Genomic DNA, 17,852 nt, shown 5'->3' with positions numbered 1-17,852 from the left:
TCTAAATAATATAAAATCTATATTTTATATATTTATATTTCTGTTTTTTTTGAAATATTTTTTACTATACAGCGTATAATAAGTTATATAAACAGAATTTCTATCTTGAAGTTATGCGAATTACAAATCGTCTGAAGTAAGCTCAACTCGAGAGTTGAACCGCAATTAAAAATCTTAAGATGGCGCAGCCCAGTTGATCGCTCCGCGTTGTTCTGTTAGTTGTAGTCAATCGATCGCTCTGTAATACAAAACCGTGTCTGAATATTTTTTTGCTGTTGCCACGTTACTCAAGATAACAGAGAATCGAAAAAGAAATTGGCAAAGAAAAACGTTCTAATCGCGTCACGTCACACATCTCGTATAGTACTTCTCGAGAGATCAATCTCAACCCCGTCATGAAGGTAACAATAAAAAGTAAGTATTCCGAGCAAAAGTTTTATTGTCGAAGATATGCTTTATACATTTTCGTGCAATGGCGTGTAAAACTTTTATAATCTCGTGGTTATGTCGCGGTCGACTTCCGTCTCGTTCGTACATTTTCTCAATCATGAGCTATTCGAACTTTTAGATCATATCCATGATTCTTTCTTCAGGTTGGACTGGCGTCGCCACCTGGCGGTGGATTGCGAACGATGATAATTGCGGAATATGCAGAATGCCGTTCGACGCTAGCTGTCCAGATTGTAAGATCCCTGGGGATGACTGTCCATTAGGTATCCGAGATACACATTCTTTTAATATTTTAAGAATATGAACTCTTCACAATTGTTATCTCTGAAAATTTTCTATTTTCTTATTTCGATATAAAATAACCTAGAAGAGTATACGAATTTTAATTGGAAACACGTAAAGAATCCTCCAAGTAATATTTATTTTCTCACCATAAGTAGAATAATTAATTTTGTATTGTTAATATATTATTAACATGTGGAAACGAAGATTAAATCAGGACAACAAATTGATCGGAATTTTGTCGAAGTATTATTTTTCAATCTACTTTAAACGATTGTGATTTGTGTCCAATGAAAACTGAATATTAAACGTGTTTCAATTTATAATCTATTTTAATATACGCATATATATATATTTTAATATATGTTTTATATTTGTGCGAATTCCTATAAATCATTCAATCAAAGGAATAAATATTAAATTTTGGAAATAAAAATTAGGTATAAAAATTAAACATAACGTAAAATAGATATAAGTAAATATATAGCTAGTATCTTATACTTGGGTTCATTGTGCATTACGTTTAATCTTCATTCCATACTTTTTATTTCCAAAATTCGACATTTATTCTTGTTTCTAATCCCTATTTCTATTCCTCTATCGTGCGCAGAGCCTTACTCGTAAAATACCGCCACTACGAGAAAACCGCCTCCGCGACGGCGCGCGATATCGATCGACGCGTGCCGGTCGACCGGCGGACAAAACGCGGCTGGCAGGCGCCGCTGTCCCGCACCCTCACTCTCACCCTCACCCTCACCCTCACCCTCGGCCTAGCCACCCTCGGTATCGATGCGCGATACGCGCGGCATAACGCACGTCCGTCCTTCCGTCCTTTCGTCGCTCCCTCCCTCGTCGCTACCGGCCAGGTGCGCGTTCCATGTTGTCTTCGGTGTCCGCTGGTCGCCCTCGCCGATACCGAGGAAATTAATTTAACCGCTCGCCGTTGGTTCCAGTGTGGGGGCAGTGCTCGCATTGTTTCCACATACATTGCATCATGAAGTGGCTGCACTCGCAGCAAACCAGCCACATCTGTCCGATGTGTCGCCAGGAGTGGAAGTTCAAGGAGTAACCGCCGTCGCTTGTCCCACGGGCCCGCAGGTGTCAGCACGCAGCGAGTGATCAGGTAACAATTTGCATACCCCTTCGTCCTCCTGTCGGACCGTGAAATTTCCCTCTTGAAAAAATTAGACCGTAAATCGAACCGGTCATTATAAGAAGAAGATATTGCTGTTTATAGTCTGCCTATAGAGAACGCTAATCTTTCATGCTATATCCCATAAACTTGGATGCAATCGAATCTAAATCTAAAAAAGGCTGTCAAGACGATCAAGCAACTAGCAGGTGACAAAAACGATTGCTTACGTCGCTAATTAATTAAGTTAGGCAATTAAATATAAATTTTCTGATTAGTGTCCAAAAAAATTGCGATTAAACATTAATCAATTGTGGATATATGCTACAGAGAAGTGCGTTATCAGGATTCACATATCCTTTACAGCGTTTTCATTTATTTATAGTTGTTTTTTTCTAACGTGTTTTTTTTTTTTTTTTTTTTTGTTTAATTGATTTAGCATATCTGTGTGCTGGAAGAAGATATATAGAAAGAATAATAAATCTCATGCAAATGACGCGTATGTTTTCTAAGCGTCATAATGCTAAAATTTTATCTTATCTAACAGCTTATCTAGAGTCATCCATCCGCTGACAACTGAGCTTGCCTGTTGCAAGGCAACCCGTTGTGCACGCTCGTATGTGATCATCAGAACAACGTAATAATGATCTATTTGTAATCGAATTAGTATACACTCTTACTTAAAATGTATATATGTAATAGATATATACATATTTAAAATTTGATAAAAACGAGTCAGAAAATTTTAGTGCGCCCCAATTCACAAGGAATAAGAAAAATCTATTATCTCTGAATATTCCCTTAAATCTTTATGTCTTGTAGCATATATTTGTAGCCTTCAGAATTCCTACCTCAGCAACATGTGTAATTAATTTTTGTTCTTTATTTCCTGTGTAATTAAGAAACACACTAAACAATGTATATAATAAATTTATTTTAAAATTGAATTTAAGAAATTTTCTAATTTTGTGAACAAAAATATTTGAAAAATTCGGGAATTCTCAAGGAATGTTTTTTACAAGATTCGAGTGGATCTCAGCGAAAATTTGGACACCTCTTGATGACCTCGCATGCTTCATACTCTTCGTGCCAGAGAGAAGACTGTCGGTTCAAAGGGTTAACTTGCGCGACTCGGCTTGTCTTCTCTCTGTTATCCGTGCGCCTCTGCGAGTGACGCGTCGGTTGTTGAATTATTAATAAGTTCGTCGTTGTATTCGACGATACGCGCCTGTTGTCCCACGTGTGTTCAAGAACGTAACGTAATAGCCGCGCATAATCATTCTCCTGCGGTCCCACCGGGTCGAGAAACCGCGGGTAAGAGGGAGAGGGGGGGGGGGGAGATACTTCCTTTTTCTCTCGCTTTAATTGCGGGAACGCGCGTTTTGCCAGCATAATCATGCGCAAGGAAACTCCGTCGCATTTAATGGAACGCGGAGCGTGAGGGAATAGTAAAAAAAAAAAAAGGAAAGCCGGATCGACAATTGCGCTAACGTTGCATTTTCAACGTGATGCTTCTATTTCGCTTGTTTTGTGAGTCAATCTCACGTTTACGCCGGCCAGAGGGGCTGAATTATTTATGATCGCGAAAAGGAGAGCCGCTATCGGGACTCCTACTCCTCTCGACGCGGCGGAATAAAAGCGACGGCCAAAGTACAGAATACGAGAATAGCACGCGCGAGTCATGTTTAAGTAAACGAAAATTTTATATAAACCAATGAAAGAATCGCAATTGAAAAGCTATTATTATATATTGTCAGCTATTATCAGGTGTAATAGAATTTAAAAAAAAAATATAAGTATTATTAAAAGTAGCAAGTTTGAGATAACGCTGTATATTATTTTTAATTAAAACAACAAGTGTTATTAACTCTCAAAACGGGTGAAAAGAGAGATCGTATATTCAGAGGAATTACGTATCGCTTATATAATAAGAGATTATGCATCGATGTAAATGAAAGATATCTTTTTGTTTAATCTCTGCTTAACAAGTACGGTTCGCAAGATAGCTCGCGCCTGACATTGGCATTCGAAACCCGCGCCTCTCGAACACGCACTTGACGAAACCCCATGACCCAGTAATCGAATTTTGTTTTGACGGCCGCGTCGTGCGGTAGCGCGGTCAGGCGGGAACGCTCTTCGAGCGACATGCAGATGTATGCTCACGATCCGATTTCGACCGGTCTAGGAACCGGCCGGATTGCGCGGGAGGAGAAGGATGGTAAAACGGAGAGGGGCGCCGATTTGCATTTTATCGGCGGGAGATCGGTCGCAAAAGTGGAACGAGTCGTTTTTGCCTGAGCCAGAGCGAAACAGAGTGTGAATAAATTCCGAGCCCCGCGTTTTCCCAGCCAGCCAGCCAGCCAGCCAGCCGGCCGGCCGGCCGGCCGGCCCGGCCGTGCCACTTCTTCGGGCTTAATTGCGCCGTGAATGGGCGGGCGATATGCGGCGGCGATCGCGCCCCGATAACGCGTATCATCGCGGTTACTTCATTTCGTGAGGCATGCGAGTTTGCGGAATACCGCTTGGCCTTATCTCCCCGATCCCGCTTCGCTCCAGCGGCGGGAAACGTTTATGAAACATCCGAGGAACGTCGCGAGTACCGATTCTAGAAACGTGACCGAGATTACCTTTAAAATGTGTCTTCATGTTCAACAGCTCGGAAAACTTTGTTTGAAGCTGTCCCGCAAAGTCGGCCGAGAGCCGACTTGAGCCGCGCGAGGGGAGAGCTTCGAAGGAGAGGAATCGCTTCGTTAAGGCGAATTGTGCGAGTTAAGGGTAATCGCACTCCTCTGGAATCCTCTTCCCGCAATCCTCGAAACGTAGAAAAGGGAAAAAGAAAGGAAAGGAAGTCAGAATGTCGTAGTGCAAGCTACGGCACTGGCGAACGGACCTCCGTGCCATTGCAGGATGGCGAGGCGCGGAGGGGATCTAATAGGTCCCTTCCCTTTTCTCCATCTCGCTTCGTTCGCCCCGTCCTGCGATAGTCCTTTCCTTTCTCTTCCCTTCTCCATCTCGTTCTCCCCGTCCGCTATGGGTTACTCTCTCACGCGATACCACAACGATACCGCCGGTCGCGATGTACACCTACACCCAACGCTGGAGGTAGACGGATGGAGGTCCCGTGATGGTCGGCTCCGAATCCGAGGGAACTCCGTTTCATAACTGACTTCTAATCCTATTGATCGGCGACTCCTAGTCCCCCCCTTATTTTATGATTTTTAATCATTTTAATTCATAACTCCTGGTCTTCCTAATTCGTGACTTTCGATCTTTCCAATTCCGTGTGATTCCTAGTTCCTCAACTCGCGATTTCCTAATCTTTCTACTTTCGTGGCCTTTTAACTTATGATTCCTAATTTATTTATTTTGTATTAATCAAAGACGTTTTTACGTTTGTGTCCTCGTATTTACGTTCGCGTTCCTACGCAATCGTTCCTTTGCAATTCTTCCACGTTGCATTCTTTACCTCGCGTTTATCTCTTTTATGTGAAATTGTAATGACGTTCGTGCTCCGACGAAGCATGGAAACCGATATCATCGATAAGGCGCTTTATGCCTCACGAACTCTAGAAAGTTCACGTTTATCGCGGATCGCCGTCGTTGCGTTCGGCGTCGATGCGAGTAATGCGTATTTCGAAATGAACGCATTCGCGAGTAATTAACTGCTACACCTGCGCTGGATATATGATGTAAAGAAACGAAACGATATGTGACGGATACCGTGAAGTGTAGCGTGAGCCTCGCGTAATTCTATGGAATCACGGCGAAATCGGCTTACATAAAATTTGAACAATCTCGGGCGAGTGCACGTATGTAATTAGGGCGCGCTAATTGCATTACGCTCGGTGCATAATTGAATTCTAATCGCGGTATCCATTCGAGCGGATCCTGTGAAAACGCTTTATATCGATGATATAATGCGACCGTAAAATGAAATTATAATTACGCAAGTATCGCGGCAAACAAAAAGGTATGAATTAAGTTTTCTTTTAGATATAAATTTTTTTCTCATTTTTCCATCATCGGAGACTTCGGAGCGAATGTCGAGAGACTGGCGTGCCGTGAAAATATTACGGAAAAGGCAGCATCCCCGGAGAAGAAACTTGAGCGCCGTAACGACGCTAGAAAGTGTGACCGCGGCTTTCCGTAAAGTTTAGAACGGTAACCGCTTTTTCTCTCCGAGATCTCTGCCGATTTTACGTAATACGCCGAGCGATCGGAGCGCTACGCATTTTTCCTACTAGGCCAAGAACTCGCGCGTCATCGTCATGATCAGTAATGCCACGGGATCGCCACGAGACTGCGATGGTGAACCTTCACCATCACCGTCAACCGCAGGTCCTCTTTTGCATTTCCCTCTGTCTTGGGCTCCCTTCTGTTGCCTTCACACACACACGCGCGCGCGCGCACACACACACACATCTTACACATATAGAGGCACGCTTACTCACTCGTCTATTCGCTCTCTCGTCCCTTATTCGCTTACTCGCTCGCTCGCTCATACATACACATACGTGCGCAAGGCGCACACTCGTTGACTACCTGATGAGAACTCGAGCTCGACCAGTCACGTGGCCTCCGATCGCGAAGGATGTTTGTGGGACCGCAAAGTCAGTCCTCGGTGGTCGGTCCGTCGAGAAAGATAGGATAGAGGCGCGCGATCGGGTGAAAGAGAAGGAGGGAGAGAAACGGGACGGAGGAGGAGATACTGGATCGGGGATACCGCCTGGGGTCTCGGGATCGTCGTTGCTCTAGCTCTTACCTGTCCGAAGGCATTCGGCGCGCGTCGTTTCGGCTCGTTCTTCGATTCTAGTTCACTGGGAATTGAAGTTTTTTTCGATTGTTCGCCCCGCGATTGGCCGCCCAATGCCACGAGGGCGGGAAAACTTTTGGAGTTGACGGAAGGTGGATTTTCCAACGCGAGTTGTGTTTTAATCGTCGACGTAGTTTCGGTGGAGGGGAAATCAAATCACAGATCTGTTTGTGCGTTAGAAAGTATGGGGCCTGGCGACATTTCGGTGCACTGAAACGTGAAAGACGCGATGTGACGTCAAGCGAGACTCGGAAGTGACTCGGAGATGTGGGTGACGCGAAGGCTAAGTGACCTGAACCGAGAATTTCCTTTATTCGGAATAATAACGCATGAATTTAAAATCCGTTCCATGGACTCTTTTTTTGCTTTGTAACAAAGTTTATGTTCCCTTCTTCCTTTGTCGACGATAAGGAAGGTCAATTGCCGAACTTTCGACAAAAATTTGGATACGCTTGAAAAACAAAAAAGGAGGGTAAGAAGACACGACGTATGAGGATGATCTCGGAATAAGTTCGAACTTTTGAGTGAATTGTGAATATGCGCATTGTGAATCGCGGGGTATGCGATAGAAAGTTTACTTGCGATAAGTCAGGTTGCCGCGTTTGTTCTTAAAGAACAGCCGGGCTCGTCCGGCTCGCTTGAATATTCTTCGCGAAAAGAAAGCAGAAGCACGATCGAGACAGAAAGGCTGGTTATCGAGGCCGTAACATCATCTCGAAGGTCAGGCTAAATTACGTGCGCGTAATCTCCGCACTAAAACCCAAAGCTGGCTTTTTAAGGCTGGCTTTAACCAGCTCCACGAAAGAAATATTTAACGATGCGATGATTTTGTATGCAAAATCGCGATCCAGCGGGGGTGAATTTGGGGGAGGAAATTGAAGAGCTCCATGCGCGCATGAAGCCACATCGGCGAACGTACGAGTGAACGTTCGTTTCGCGGCTCCTGCGAGAATTGTATGCAAAATCGCATCGGCGATATCGCGAGGCATCGGCGCCGATCGCGCGACCCGCTTACGAATAAAGAGGACGAGGTAGACTCGAGGGGAGAAACGAAAGAGAAGAGAGGCGAAAGAGAAGGAAACGGCAAATCGAGGGTACGCGCGGCGAGATTGCGGCGATTTCGCTGGCGCAACAGCGTGGAATCATGTGGCGACGTTGCACAACATTCTCGTCATCTCCGATCGGCATTTAACGCTCGTGTTTTCGCTCGTGCGTTTTAAGCGAATAAGAATTCCCAGAAATTCCGCGCACGTCGCACGAGACGTACGTCCGAGCGAATGGATTTGTCATAAGAATATAGAACGTCTGCTATGTCTGCGACCGATAATACGCCACAGATTTCGCAGCAAAGTGAAACAAAATATCACTGTCGCAAACAAACAATGAATTAAGTTTTATCTGAAGAATTTCGCGAGTGACGAAACACTCGCTGACGCGGAAAGTTTACCGAGCACGTAGAACGCCTTCTGTTGCTCACCGAGCTTATTTCACCACGCGTTTTTCACATTCGATCGATTCTTAACAAACAGACGAGCGCGATAAAGATGATAAACGTCGCCTCTTATCTTCAGAGAAGTTTAAGGGGACCTCGCAGTCCTCGTCTTTTACACCCGAGGTGAAGGTACCCTCGCATTATCGCTGACATTTAGCGGCGCGTTTAGTAATAGCGTAGATATTTTTATTGACGTAATCGCGAGTCAAGAGTGCGGAATTTATTGCCGAGCCAAAAACCAAGGTGCAACCGCGGGATTACCCTCGGAAATCTTACGAGCTCACTTCGCGGCGACATCGCATAATAAATTCTTAAGGTGCCACGTGAATCTTCATAAATGTACATTGTGGAAGTTATCGCCGTCGCGCGAATGGTGCAAAGGCAGTGGAACGCGGACGATCGAATTATTTCCAAGTCGAGAATCCTGTTTCAAGTTTAGCGCTGACGTTTCGCGCTTCAAGAAGTGCCTACGTTTCGCAAAACGTGTTCTTGAACGTACGTGTTGTCGAGAATGAGCGATTAGGCGAGCCGAAAAGCGAGCGGAATGCAGCTGGCAACCAGTCAGAGACCTCACCCACCTCCGGTACCACCTCGGCCGAGTCGGCAGGTGGTTGCCGAGGCCCTTAAGAGATCGCCAAGGCCGCCCTGTCCCACTAGACAAGCACCACCGCCGCCAAACACGAAACCCTGGCGGTCCGACCAACAAGTGCAAGTACAACAGCAGCAGCAGCAACAGCAACAACAACAACAACAACAACAATTGAACGCAACAGGTGGACGGACGATCGTGTACGAGTCCCTCAAAGAGTGCGCGAAGGACGAGAATGTATTCAACGACAAGAATCAACGGGATCGCAAGCAGGCGCGCGAATCAGATAGAAATGTCGAAGATAATCGGTTGCAGAATAGAGACAAAGTTATCACCTTTCACGATCAACATCAAAGATCCGGTGTCGGTTCGGAAAAGATTTATCCTACGGGAAACGTCCCGGTGAACATCGTGCGGAAGCGCAACAGCCTGACTGAGGATCAACGGCCGCAGCGCAGACTGGAGATCCGAAGGAACTCGCGCGGGAAAGAGTTGACCGGACTGCTGAACCATCGTGAGCGATGCAAAGATTCGTTCAACAAGAATCAACAAAAGGAAAACAATATCGTCATTTCGACGGAGAAATTCGAGCTGGCAGCGACAACAACGACAACGACGACAACGTCGACAACAACGACAACGACGAAGCCATCGGTGGTCAGAACTGTCAACGTGCCTCTCGACGATGACTCTCGTGCCTCGTCCTCCAGTCCGGATTCCGCTGGCGGGCCAGTCACGTTGAGTCACGCGGAAAAATGCAACGGCAATCTAGAGAGAGCGGACGGACACGACACCCGGCCGACGCCCACGTGCCGGTCGTGTCCTGGTAGCGAGCAACAATCGCAGCAGCAGCAGCAACAGCAACAGGAAGCGTTCGTGACGAGTGGAAAGGCTGTCGGGAACGGCGGTGTCAAGACTGTATCCTCGATCGAAAGATCGACGAGCGTCTCGAGCGTTGACCGCGCCGCCACCACGGTGCTCGTCGTTGACGAACCAGAGCGTAAAATCGCGCCCAGCGATCAGGAGGACAGCAACGACAACGACAGCGATAACAATATCCATCGGCAGGACTGGCTGGAGGCGGGTGTCCGTTACTCCTCCACGCAGATCACTCTGCACGGAGATGAGGGCGACGATGAAATCGTCGATAGGAATCGCGTCAACGGTTATGATCATCGCGAAGAAGAGAGGATCACTGATCTTGATTTCATCAGGTAGAGAATCGTGCTATCGCTGGAAATCTTGAAATTAAAAGTACTCACATTCGTTGTGGCAGTTAAACTGTATCAATGATGAATAAGACTCTTTTATTCATTAAATAATACAAATTTAAAAGTTTTCTATTGATTAAATAAATTATAAAAGCTATGTTTTATTTTAAAAAATCATGTATAATGCAGATTGCATTCATAACAAGAAAGAAAATTAATATTGAGAAATGCTTTTTCACAGATTTGTGACGACTATTGACGACTATTGACAATGCTTTAATTTCCAATAATTATTTATTTTCGTTTTTCTGCATTTCAGTATTCTGATTGCTTCATCTGTACAGCGATAGAACTTCAATAATTGTGAAAGAAGCTTCCGAGATAAAAAGCATTTTGATATTTTAATTTAAAAAGTTAATTGAGAAATCTTGAATTTTTAAGTCTGATTTAAATACGTTCAATATAAACTTGTCCAAATGATTTAACATTTTCAGATTATATTCCAAATAATGTAATGAGGAAAATGTTGAAATGCCGCACGATGTTAGATAAGCGATCTATCACATAACGATCACGAGACTCCCGGGCGCTAACGATGTATTAATTATCGGGGAGTCGTGATAGTTGCAGGGTCGCACTTTGTTGCACGCGTTCTGAATTCAACGATCCAGCGATTTCACGAGTGCACCGCTTTCTCGCGTCGCCCAACAAATGCCATGTCGACCGACCGTAAAAACCAACCGCTCATTAGTCGAGTAATCAAAAAAGAAACTATGCTTTTATGCTCCCTTTTCTATTCTGTCCTCGGAACAATCCTCGAATCATCCTTAATTTTTTATTCATGAAATTTTGAAAAATCGAGCTACACCCGCTTTTGGATGGTGAAAATTATATATACGCAAATTTTACAGATTAAACAATTGAATGGAAAAAAAAAAAAAAAAAAAAAAAAAAGAGGAGACATTCATCCCTTGAGAGATATGTAAGTGCAAAAACCTAGAGGCTGCAAATTTCCCATTCTCAATCGAGAATAGTTTAGTTCATGAATTGTAATTTTTTTTAAATCTTCTGAACCGATATCACTCTCTATAACCGCTGTACGCGTATCGGATCGGTATCGCCTGCACTTGTCGGCGTATATCGAATCAATCTCATCTCAGCATGCGGAAAATAAGACGAGGCAAACAAGCCGCGAAGCCGAACGGATATCGACGTCGATAAGAACGATTGGACGGATTTCGCGCACTTCCGCGATGTGCACGCGATGATAATAACCGCAGGGCAAAGTGAGTCATTCGCCAAATCCCCCGCCTTCTTCGACCGCGGACGGCCGACACTTATAAAGACAGATCGATTTTTATTCCATAGGATGATCGCGTAACGGTATCCCCGTTTCCTGCGGCTTTCAATCCGCCTATGGCAATTTACAGGAAAGAACATTCGACTCGTAGTTTTTTTCCCCGAGTATCAACAAAATTTTATCCTTATCACTTCCTTCTTATTTTTATCTATCATCAACCCACAACATCACGGTCGGAAAACAAGATTCATTTTAAAAGTCAAAACATCCTATTATTTGAGATATAATATATTAATTTATTGATTAATATGTTACATGCATTTATAAATATATATATATTATTAAACTTGTAATTATTGATAACGTTACTTTGCCAACTTATTGCATCGTCCCATTCACCGAGAGGTGCCGAATGTCTCGTTTCTGCAAAATATAAGTTCGCCATTAAAAGTTGGTGGAATATTACATTTGTTTCAGTATACAAGAAAGAATCGCGATGTCTTCCCTGCAAGGATTACCCCCGTTACCAAGAAGCTTGAGCGGCTTCAATCTGAGCGGCGGGCGCAGCGAGAATGGCGAGCCACCTCCACCGCCCACAAGATCGTCCAGTAAATCCCAAAGAAGCGGTAAAACGTCGCAACAATCGTCGTCATCGAGGCCATCACCACCTGCCAGACAGCTGACCACTCTAGATACCCAACTGGCGGTGCTCAGGAGAGAAATGGTACTACTCGTCCTCTAGAATCGCACTCTCTCGCTTCTTTGCCAACATCGAGGAATGCGGCATTTCTCATTGTGCCAATTGAGAAAACGCATCCCTCGATGTTCGCAAGCGACAGCGAGCTCGTAAGAGAAAAGAATCTTGATTTTTCCCCGTTATTAAAATTAATTCAACTTTAGAGCTTAGGATTTTATAGACAAATATATAGAACGCTTAAAAATTTTTTGCATGTAATAATTCACGAATCACGAATGTGATCGTTAAATGATGAAGCAATTGATTCTGATAATTAACAAGGAAGGAACGGATTTAAATTCTCTAGGATCGCGAATGCATTTGAAGATAATATATATTTTACGACGTATGCAGCAATATATTATTCGAGAGTCGCTAAATTGTCGATGCTGTTTCAAATTGGTGATATGATGCATCCTATAACAGCAGGCATTAACTCTAATAGAAACCATTAGTCATCTACCGCGACGCGAAACATATTTATAGGCATGCAGGAAAATTCCACGTCGCCACGTGCAACAAGCACGTGCGATTTAAAAATGACCATGGCGGTTCTTCTATTATCGTCGATGGAAACTGCGCAAATTATTTGCAGCACTCTCGTTTCCTCGCGACGTAGATTTATGCCCAGATCACCTAAATATTTCCACATAAAGATTTTGCAATCTTCTTAAAGATCTTTCAATTATCTTACTTTTTTATTTTGTCAATTATCATTCCTGCATTTAATAATTTTTGCGCTTTGTATATTTCTTCTCTATATTGTCTTTCGCCTCTGATTTCTTTTTTATCTTTCGCATTGTTACCATCTTGTGAGCTTTGACCCACTCGCCACTCCTTATCTTCGATTTCCATCTTCAGTCCGAGCACGTTCCGTAAACCGTCGTCATTTTCCACCTCGGCCGTCGTTGTCCACCTCTGCCGCGCTCTCTTGTCTTTTTCTCCCGGTTCTTCCGCATCCGTTTGGGCGACCTGGCCGACCCGTTACCTCGGGACCGCGATCGCGTGTGAGCAAATTGCGGAGCGCGATGAGCGTGTATTTTATACGTGGGATCATAAACAGCGAGGGAAACCGGAGTATCATGCCGCGTTAGAGAAAGACAGGACGCGCTTATATCACTCGCCGTGAGCGGAGGCTCCGCTTTTTTAATAGCTATTACCTTGCAAGTTTGCTGCGCAAACACTACTTCACGTGCCCGCTGCTAGTTACACGCCATACTCCTCTACGCCGATTAGCGATATAACGATTGAAATTCCAACCGGCCGTTCATTTCGAATAAAATTGCTGCTATATCTATTTGCAGACGTCTCATTAACAACTCGACAATCCTTATTTGATTATTATTATTTCGGCAACGAGCGTACTGTTGACCCAGCGATCCTACGAGTCGTTTTAGCCTCGTTTCGTTACAAAATTATTGTATCACATCGACCACATTCGCTTAGCGTTGCGGCAATCTTCCCAAAATTAACTGTAACGGTACACAGTACACTCGAGTAGGAGATCTCCGAGAAAGGAGAAGAGCTCTCGTGATAAACATTCTCGTTGGTTCTCCGCTCGCGTCAACATCTCGACTCGCGTATCTAAGTTGGGCTAATAATTTAATAGTCAATCCAGAGGCACGAACCAAGCGAACCAAGCTGGCACAGCCGCTCCCACGCTACATTCCCTTAGGCGTGATTCCACTCCTCCGTACTCTCTTTTCCTCGCTCGCTCCTTTTCACCTTCGTTCTCTCTTCTACTCCTCGTCGTCTCGTCGTCTTTCTCCTCCTCCCAGCCTCGTTTCTCCTTCGTCTCTCATACTACTCTTCCCATTCTCATTTTGCGCGTCTCGCGCGTATACAACACTCTCTTTCTCGATTCCCACGGCCAGGGGACTGCCGAGTTGCTTGAAAATGCGTCGTTTCAGTCTGCAAATCACGAGGCAACATTTACCTTGGTGACCGTATGGTAAAAGTGAATGCGTCTCATCTACCCTACGTGAAATTTCGCAGCAATCGCGGTGGCTAACAATAAAGAAAAGTCATGAATTATGCAGGACAATGATCCTATAGAGTTAGCAAATGTATAACAGTTAATCTTTTCTCTTTTAACTTGTGCGAGAGATATATTATAAATAATGCGCGACGCTTATGTCTAATCAGAAATTGAGATTTAATATGAAAATTAATTCAATGATGCCATAGAAAAATAAATTTCTTTCACGCCAAAAGTTATGTTCTTGCTGTTAGAAAAGTATAAAAATCACTTTTGCGTGTCCAATGAAAACTCACTGCAATAATTTCAATCTTTATTTTTAATTTTCAATTGTCAATATTACAATAATTTTTTTTGCATTTGCAGTTTGGTCTGCGACAATTGGATCTCTCGTTATTATCGCAGCTGTGGTCTTTAAACGAGTCGATACAAGAGTTTCGGCAGCTGCTGCAGGAGCAAGAGGATCGAGCGCCTTCTCCATCACCCAGCAGCGAGGAAGGGGATGACACGTCTTACGGAGTGCATCCACCGCCACCACCGAGAAGACCGGCGCCCACATTGCATCATCATCGACCGCCACGACCGCCCCGACCACCCAGACCATCGGCCAGCGACGAATCGCCGTCGAGCGAGGAGTACGGGGCCGTTTGACGTATCGTTACCGAGAGGAAGAAGTATTCGAGAAGGTCTCGGTCCTCTCATCGCACTTAGAACGGCGTTTCGATGAGCGTCACTATCTTTGAATACGAGAAAAGATCTCGAAAGACGCATGGAAATAAATGTGACGATCTCCGGCATCCTGATATCACAACTGGTGATCTGCGCCTGCACGCATCGTGACATTCAATTGCGGATTATTGATTCCTAAGGGAAATCACAATGTCACTTGCAGAGAGTTATTCAAGATTGCGATCTTAAATGATTTGGTTCGTTCCATGTTCTTTAACTGGTGACCGGAACAGACGATCGAATCGATCGGCTGATTGGAAGATCATTTCGCGGTAGATTAGTCGTGGTCGCGCACAGCGCTATCTGCGTAACTATCTAGGGTAGCCGTCGCTTGGGGATTATGACCGCTACTTTAGCATGAAAGGATTGAATCGAAACTCGACGGTGGAAGACCGCAATAGTTCAACCGCCATCATGGGAAGATTATTTTGCGTATGCGAGATAACAACCGCTACTCCCAGCCTGGAGAAGCGTATCGACTTGCCAATTTGCAATAACAACATTTGCAATAACAACACGCATATATTACGCTCTAAATAAGGAAGGACTCGATTGCCGCGAGCGAGAGAGCTGATTTCAGCTCGACGCGCTGCTCTCCTCTCTATTTGTGATAACGCTCGAAGGGGCCTTTGATTGATGATAATCGCATCCATTTGTGCGGACTAAGATTTCTCCGAGACTCCGCTCTGCCGTAGAGCAATTGTAACAGATCCGAGCCCAAAGTATCGCGATTCTTTTGTATTCTGATCCAAGAAATAGCGTGATATTACTTTCGATTTCACTAGCCGAGAAACGGCTAGTGAAACCGAAAGAATCACAATAATCTCTTTTCTTCCATATCTTTTTTATATTGTTGTAAACCCATCGTGAAGCTCATCCTCGATGCTGAAATAGGGTTACCTTTTAGATTTGCCGTACACGTAGAGGATTAAAACATTTGTCTTTGAAAAAGGAATATTTAATGTTAAATTTTTAAATGCTTAATTTCTGATAGACATCAGACATACAAATATAAAGCAAGCCTTATAGATATATAACAGTAAGCCTTAATGTGTACGGCATTTTTTCAAGAAAGTTAAGGTTATCAATGTTCCGCTGCGCCCTTTCGTGTAGATTAGTACGAGCTGTGTGTAAAGATATGTAAGATTATGCAAAATAAATGAGACTTAATTTAAATACACGCTGACACGTAGTAACGAGCGTTGCGTAACGCATCTTTTCTTGTATGCGCCTGTCCTGACACAGATAGTTGGCGATCGACAATGCTGCACCTACTTGCATATATGCAAATTGTATCTCGTTTTAATGCAGCCGTCAACAGGGTGTGTACGGAAATAAATAGTACAATAATAGGACAAACAACGGAGAAATTGCTGTCGAGGCTCTTGCGTCATATAAGGTGTCGCAATAATTCGTATTATATTAACTTCAATATTGCATAGTATATCAATATTCTTTTTATTTTTATGTAATATTTAATATAATATTTCTATATTTTAAATATAAAATATGCATTAAGAGCATCTTTAGATACTTTTGCACATGTAATTTTCACATATTTTTACACAAAATGCCAGTTAATAAATTTTCTGATGTAGATAAGTATTTTAGGCGACACAAATATTTAAATGCATGAAAATTGATAAAAAATTAATCTTAACAAAGAAGTTTTTATTTAAAGTTTAAAAGTTTAATATTTCAAAAATTACAATTACAAAATTGTGAAAACTTGAATCAAAGAAATCAAGAACCTTGAAAAATTAAGAATTAAAAATTAATTCAAACTATCAAGAAAATATTTAATAAATTTATAACGATTAAATATCTTTCGTCACGTTTCGTGAAACTGTTTGCTTTCTTTTCCAATATTTTTCAATCTGGTTTTTCCTTCTCATTTAAGATAATTAATATTTACTGACTTTGATAAGTAAAATACCTTTGTTACCGACACGCGATGAATACATTTCCTTTCTCAATTCAAAAATCAAAAACAGGAAACATTTTTTTATCTATTTTACAACATTCTATAAAACTAATATTGATATTATAATATTAATATTGACATTTAAATGTTTGGCATTAATTGCAAAAATATAACGTTGAGAGTTTAATTTCACGATGAGCTTGGACATTCTTTTCTACTTAATTTTTATTCTTTTTCATGAATTACATAGTTTTGGCACCGCGTTGCTATTAAAGAAGAATTCTTATAAACTTTCATATGAAGGAATTGTCGATGAACGCTGCGACTCATGCATTTTCTTCGCTGTACAATTTATATATCGCATTTTTAATTTATGTTTAAATTATGTTCACAATTACAATTCTGCCTTTCAACATCCATCGGCTGTCAACGCTTTACATATACACGAGACACAACAAATAAAGTTGAAGCTGCCAGAGCTAAATTATCTTTAAATTCTTTTTACGCGATAACGTAAGATATTTTTTTTTGTTTCATGAAATATAAGAACAAATTGTCCCAATTCGAAGGGGACCATCACACACATACACAAAATACATATCACAAGCTTTATAAGAAAGAATCTTATTCCACGTAAAGAAAAACGCATACGTCATCGACAGATTAACATGATTTGAAGACTTGACATAAAAAATGCGCCACGTTCCTAAAAATTGATTTCTCTTTCAAAACAGTTTTGTGCTTAAAGGCTAGTAACAAATTGTAACTGCTGTAATGAGCAAATTTATGATATGCAAAATGAATGCGAAGAACATTCTTTTAGTGTCTTCTCGGACAAATGTATATTATATTTTTGATTTTTTATTTTATACTTTTGGCATTTCCGACTTCATTTTTTTTATCCTGTCTTTGTTTATTCTCAACAATTCGTCCGCGGGGATACGTTCGTACAGAAAAAGCTTGAATTTCCGTCCGTTTTTTAAACGGACTTGCGTCGTTGCATTGATCGTGTAATTCAGTGGTTCCCAATCTTTTTCGGGCTGACGCCTTTTTGACTTATAATAATATTTCTAACATTTCTCCGCTACTGAACACTAAAAAATTGGATTAATGTTTGAATTTTTGACACTCGCTTTTCCTACATTTATCCGAAATCATCTGATGTTTGAAACTTTCAAAGGAGTGTCCAAACGCCAACGTCCACGTTGAGAACTAC

At 42.6% G+C, this 17,852-nt stretch overlaps 2 protein-coding genes and 1 long non-coding RNA gene across 3 annotated transcripts; 2 read left to right on the top strand and 1 right to left on the bottom strand.

Annotated features, from left to right (window-relative positions):
* Nucleotides 1-158: 158 nt before the first annotated feature.
* Nucleotides 159-11,885, top strand: lmgA (anaphase promoting complex subunit lemming A). Its single transcript, XM_089081910.1, has 4 exons — nt 159-414; nt 594-713; nt 1,686-1,855; nt 11,747-11,885. Exons 1-3 carry the CDS (start codon nt 396-398, stop codon nt 1,799-1,801), a joined length of 255 nt encoding a protein of 84 aa, XP_088938036.1. The 5' UTR covers nt 159-395; the 3' UTR covers nt 1,802-1,855; nt 11,747-11,885.
* Nucleotides 422-6,472, bottom strand: LOC148935448 (uncharacterized). The gene is made up of 2 exons (XR_016140434.1): nt 6,407-6,472; nt 422-1,883 (listed from the first exon to the last, which is right to left on the bottom strand). It is a non-coding gene; the product is annotated as an uncharacterized LOC148935448 (long non-coding RNA).
* Nucleotides 6,508-15,892, top strand: LOC148935447 (uncharacterized). Its single transcript, XM_011645474.2, has 3 exons — nt 6,508-9,972; nt 11,747-11,993; nt 14,350-15,892. The coding sequence occupies exons 1-3, from the start codon at nt 8,714-8,716 to the stop codon at nt 14,632-14,634; spliced, it is 1,791 nt and encodes a 596-aa protein (XP_011643776.2). The 5' UTR covers nt 6,508-8,713; the 3' UTR covers nt 14,635-15,892.
* Nucleotides 15,893-17,852: the final 1,960 nt, after the last annotated feature.

This window comes from Pogonomyrmex barbatus, unplaced genomic scaffold (assembly GCF_055798465.1).
Source record: "Pogonomyrmex barbatus isolate J1 unplaced genomic scaffold, ASM5579846v1 scaffold5, whole genome shotgun sequence".
NCBI lineage: Eukaryota > Metazoa > Arthropoda > Insecta > Hymenoptera > Formicidae > Pogonomyrmex > Pogonomyrmex barbatus.
The sequence above is the reverse complement of the archived record's forward strand: the minus strand, read 5'-3'. Positions and strand labels throughout refer to the sequence as shown.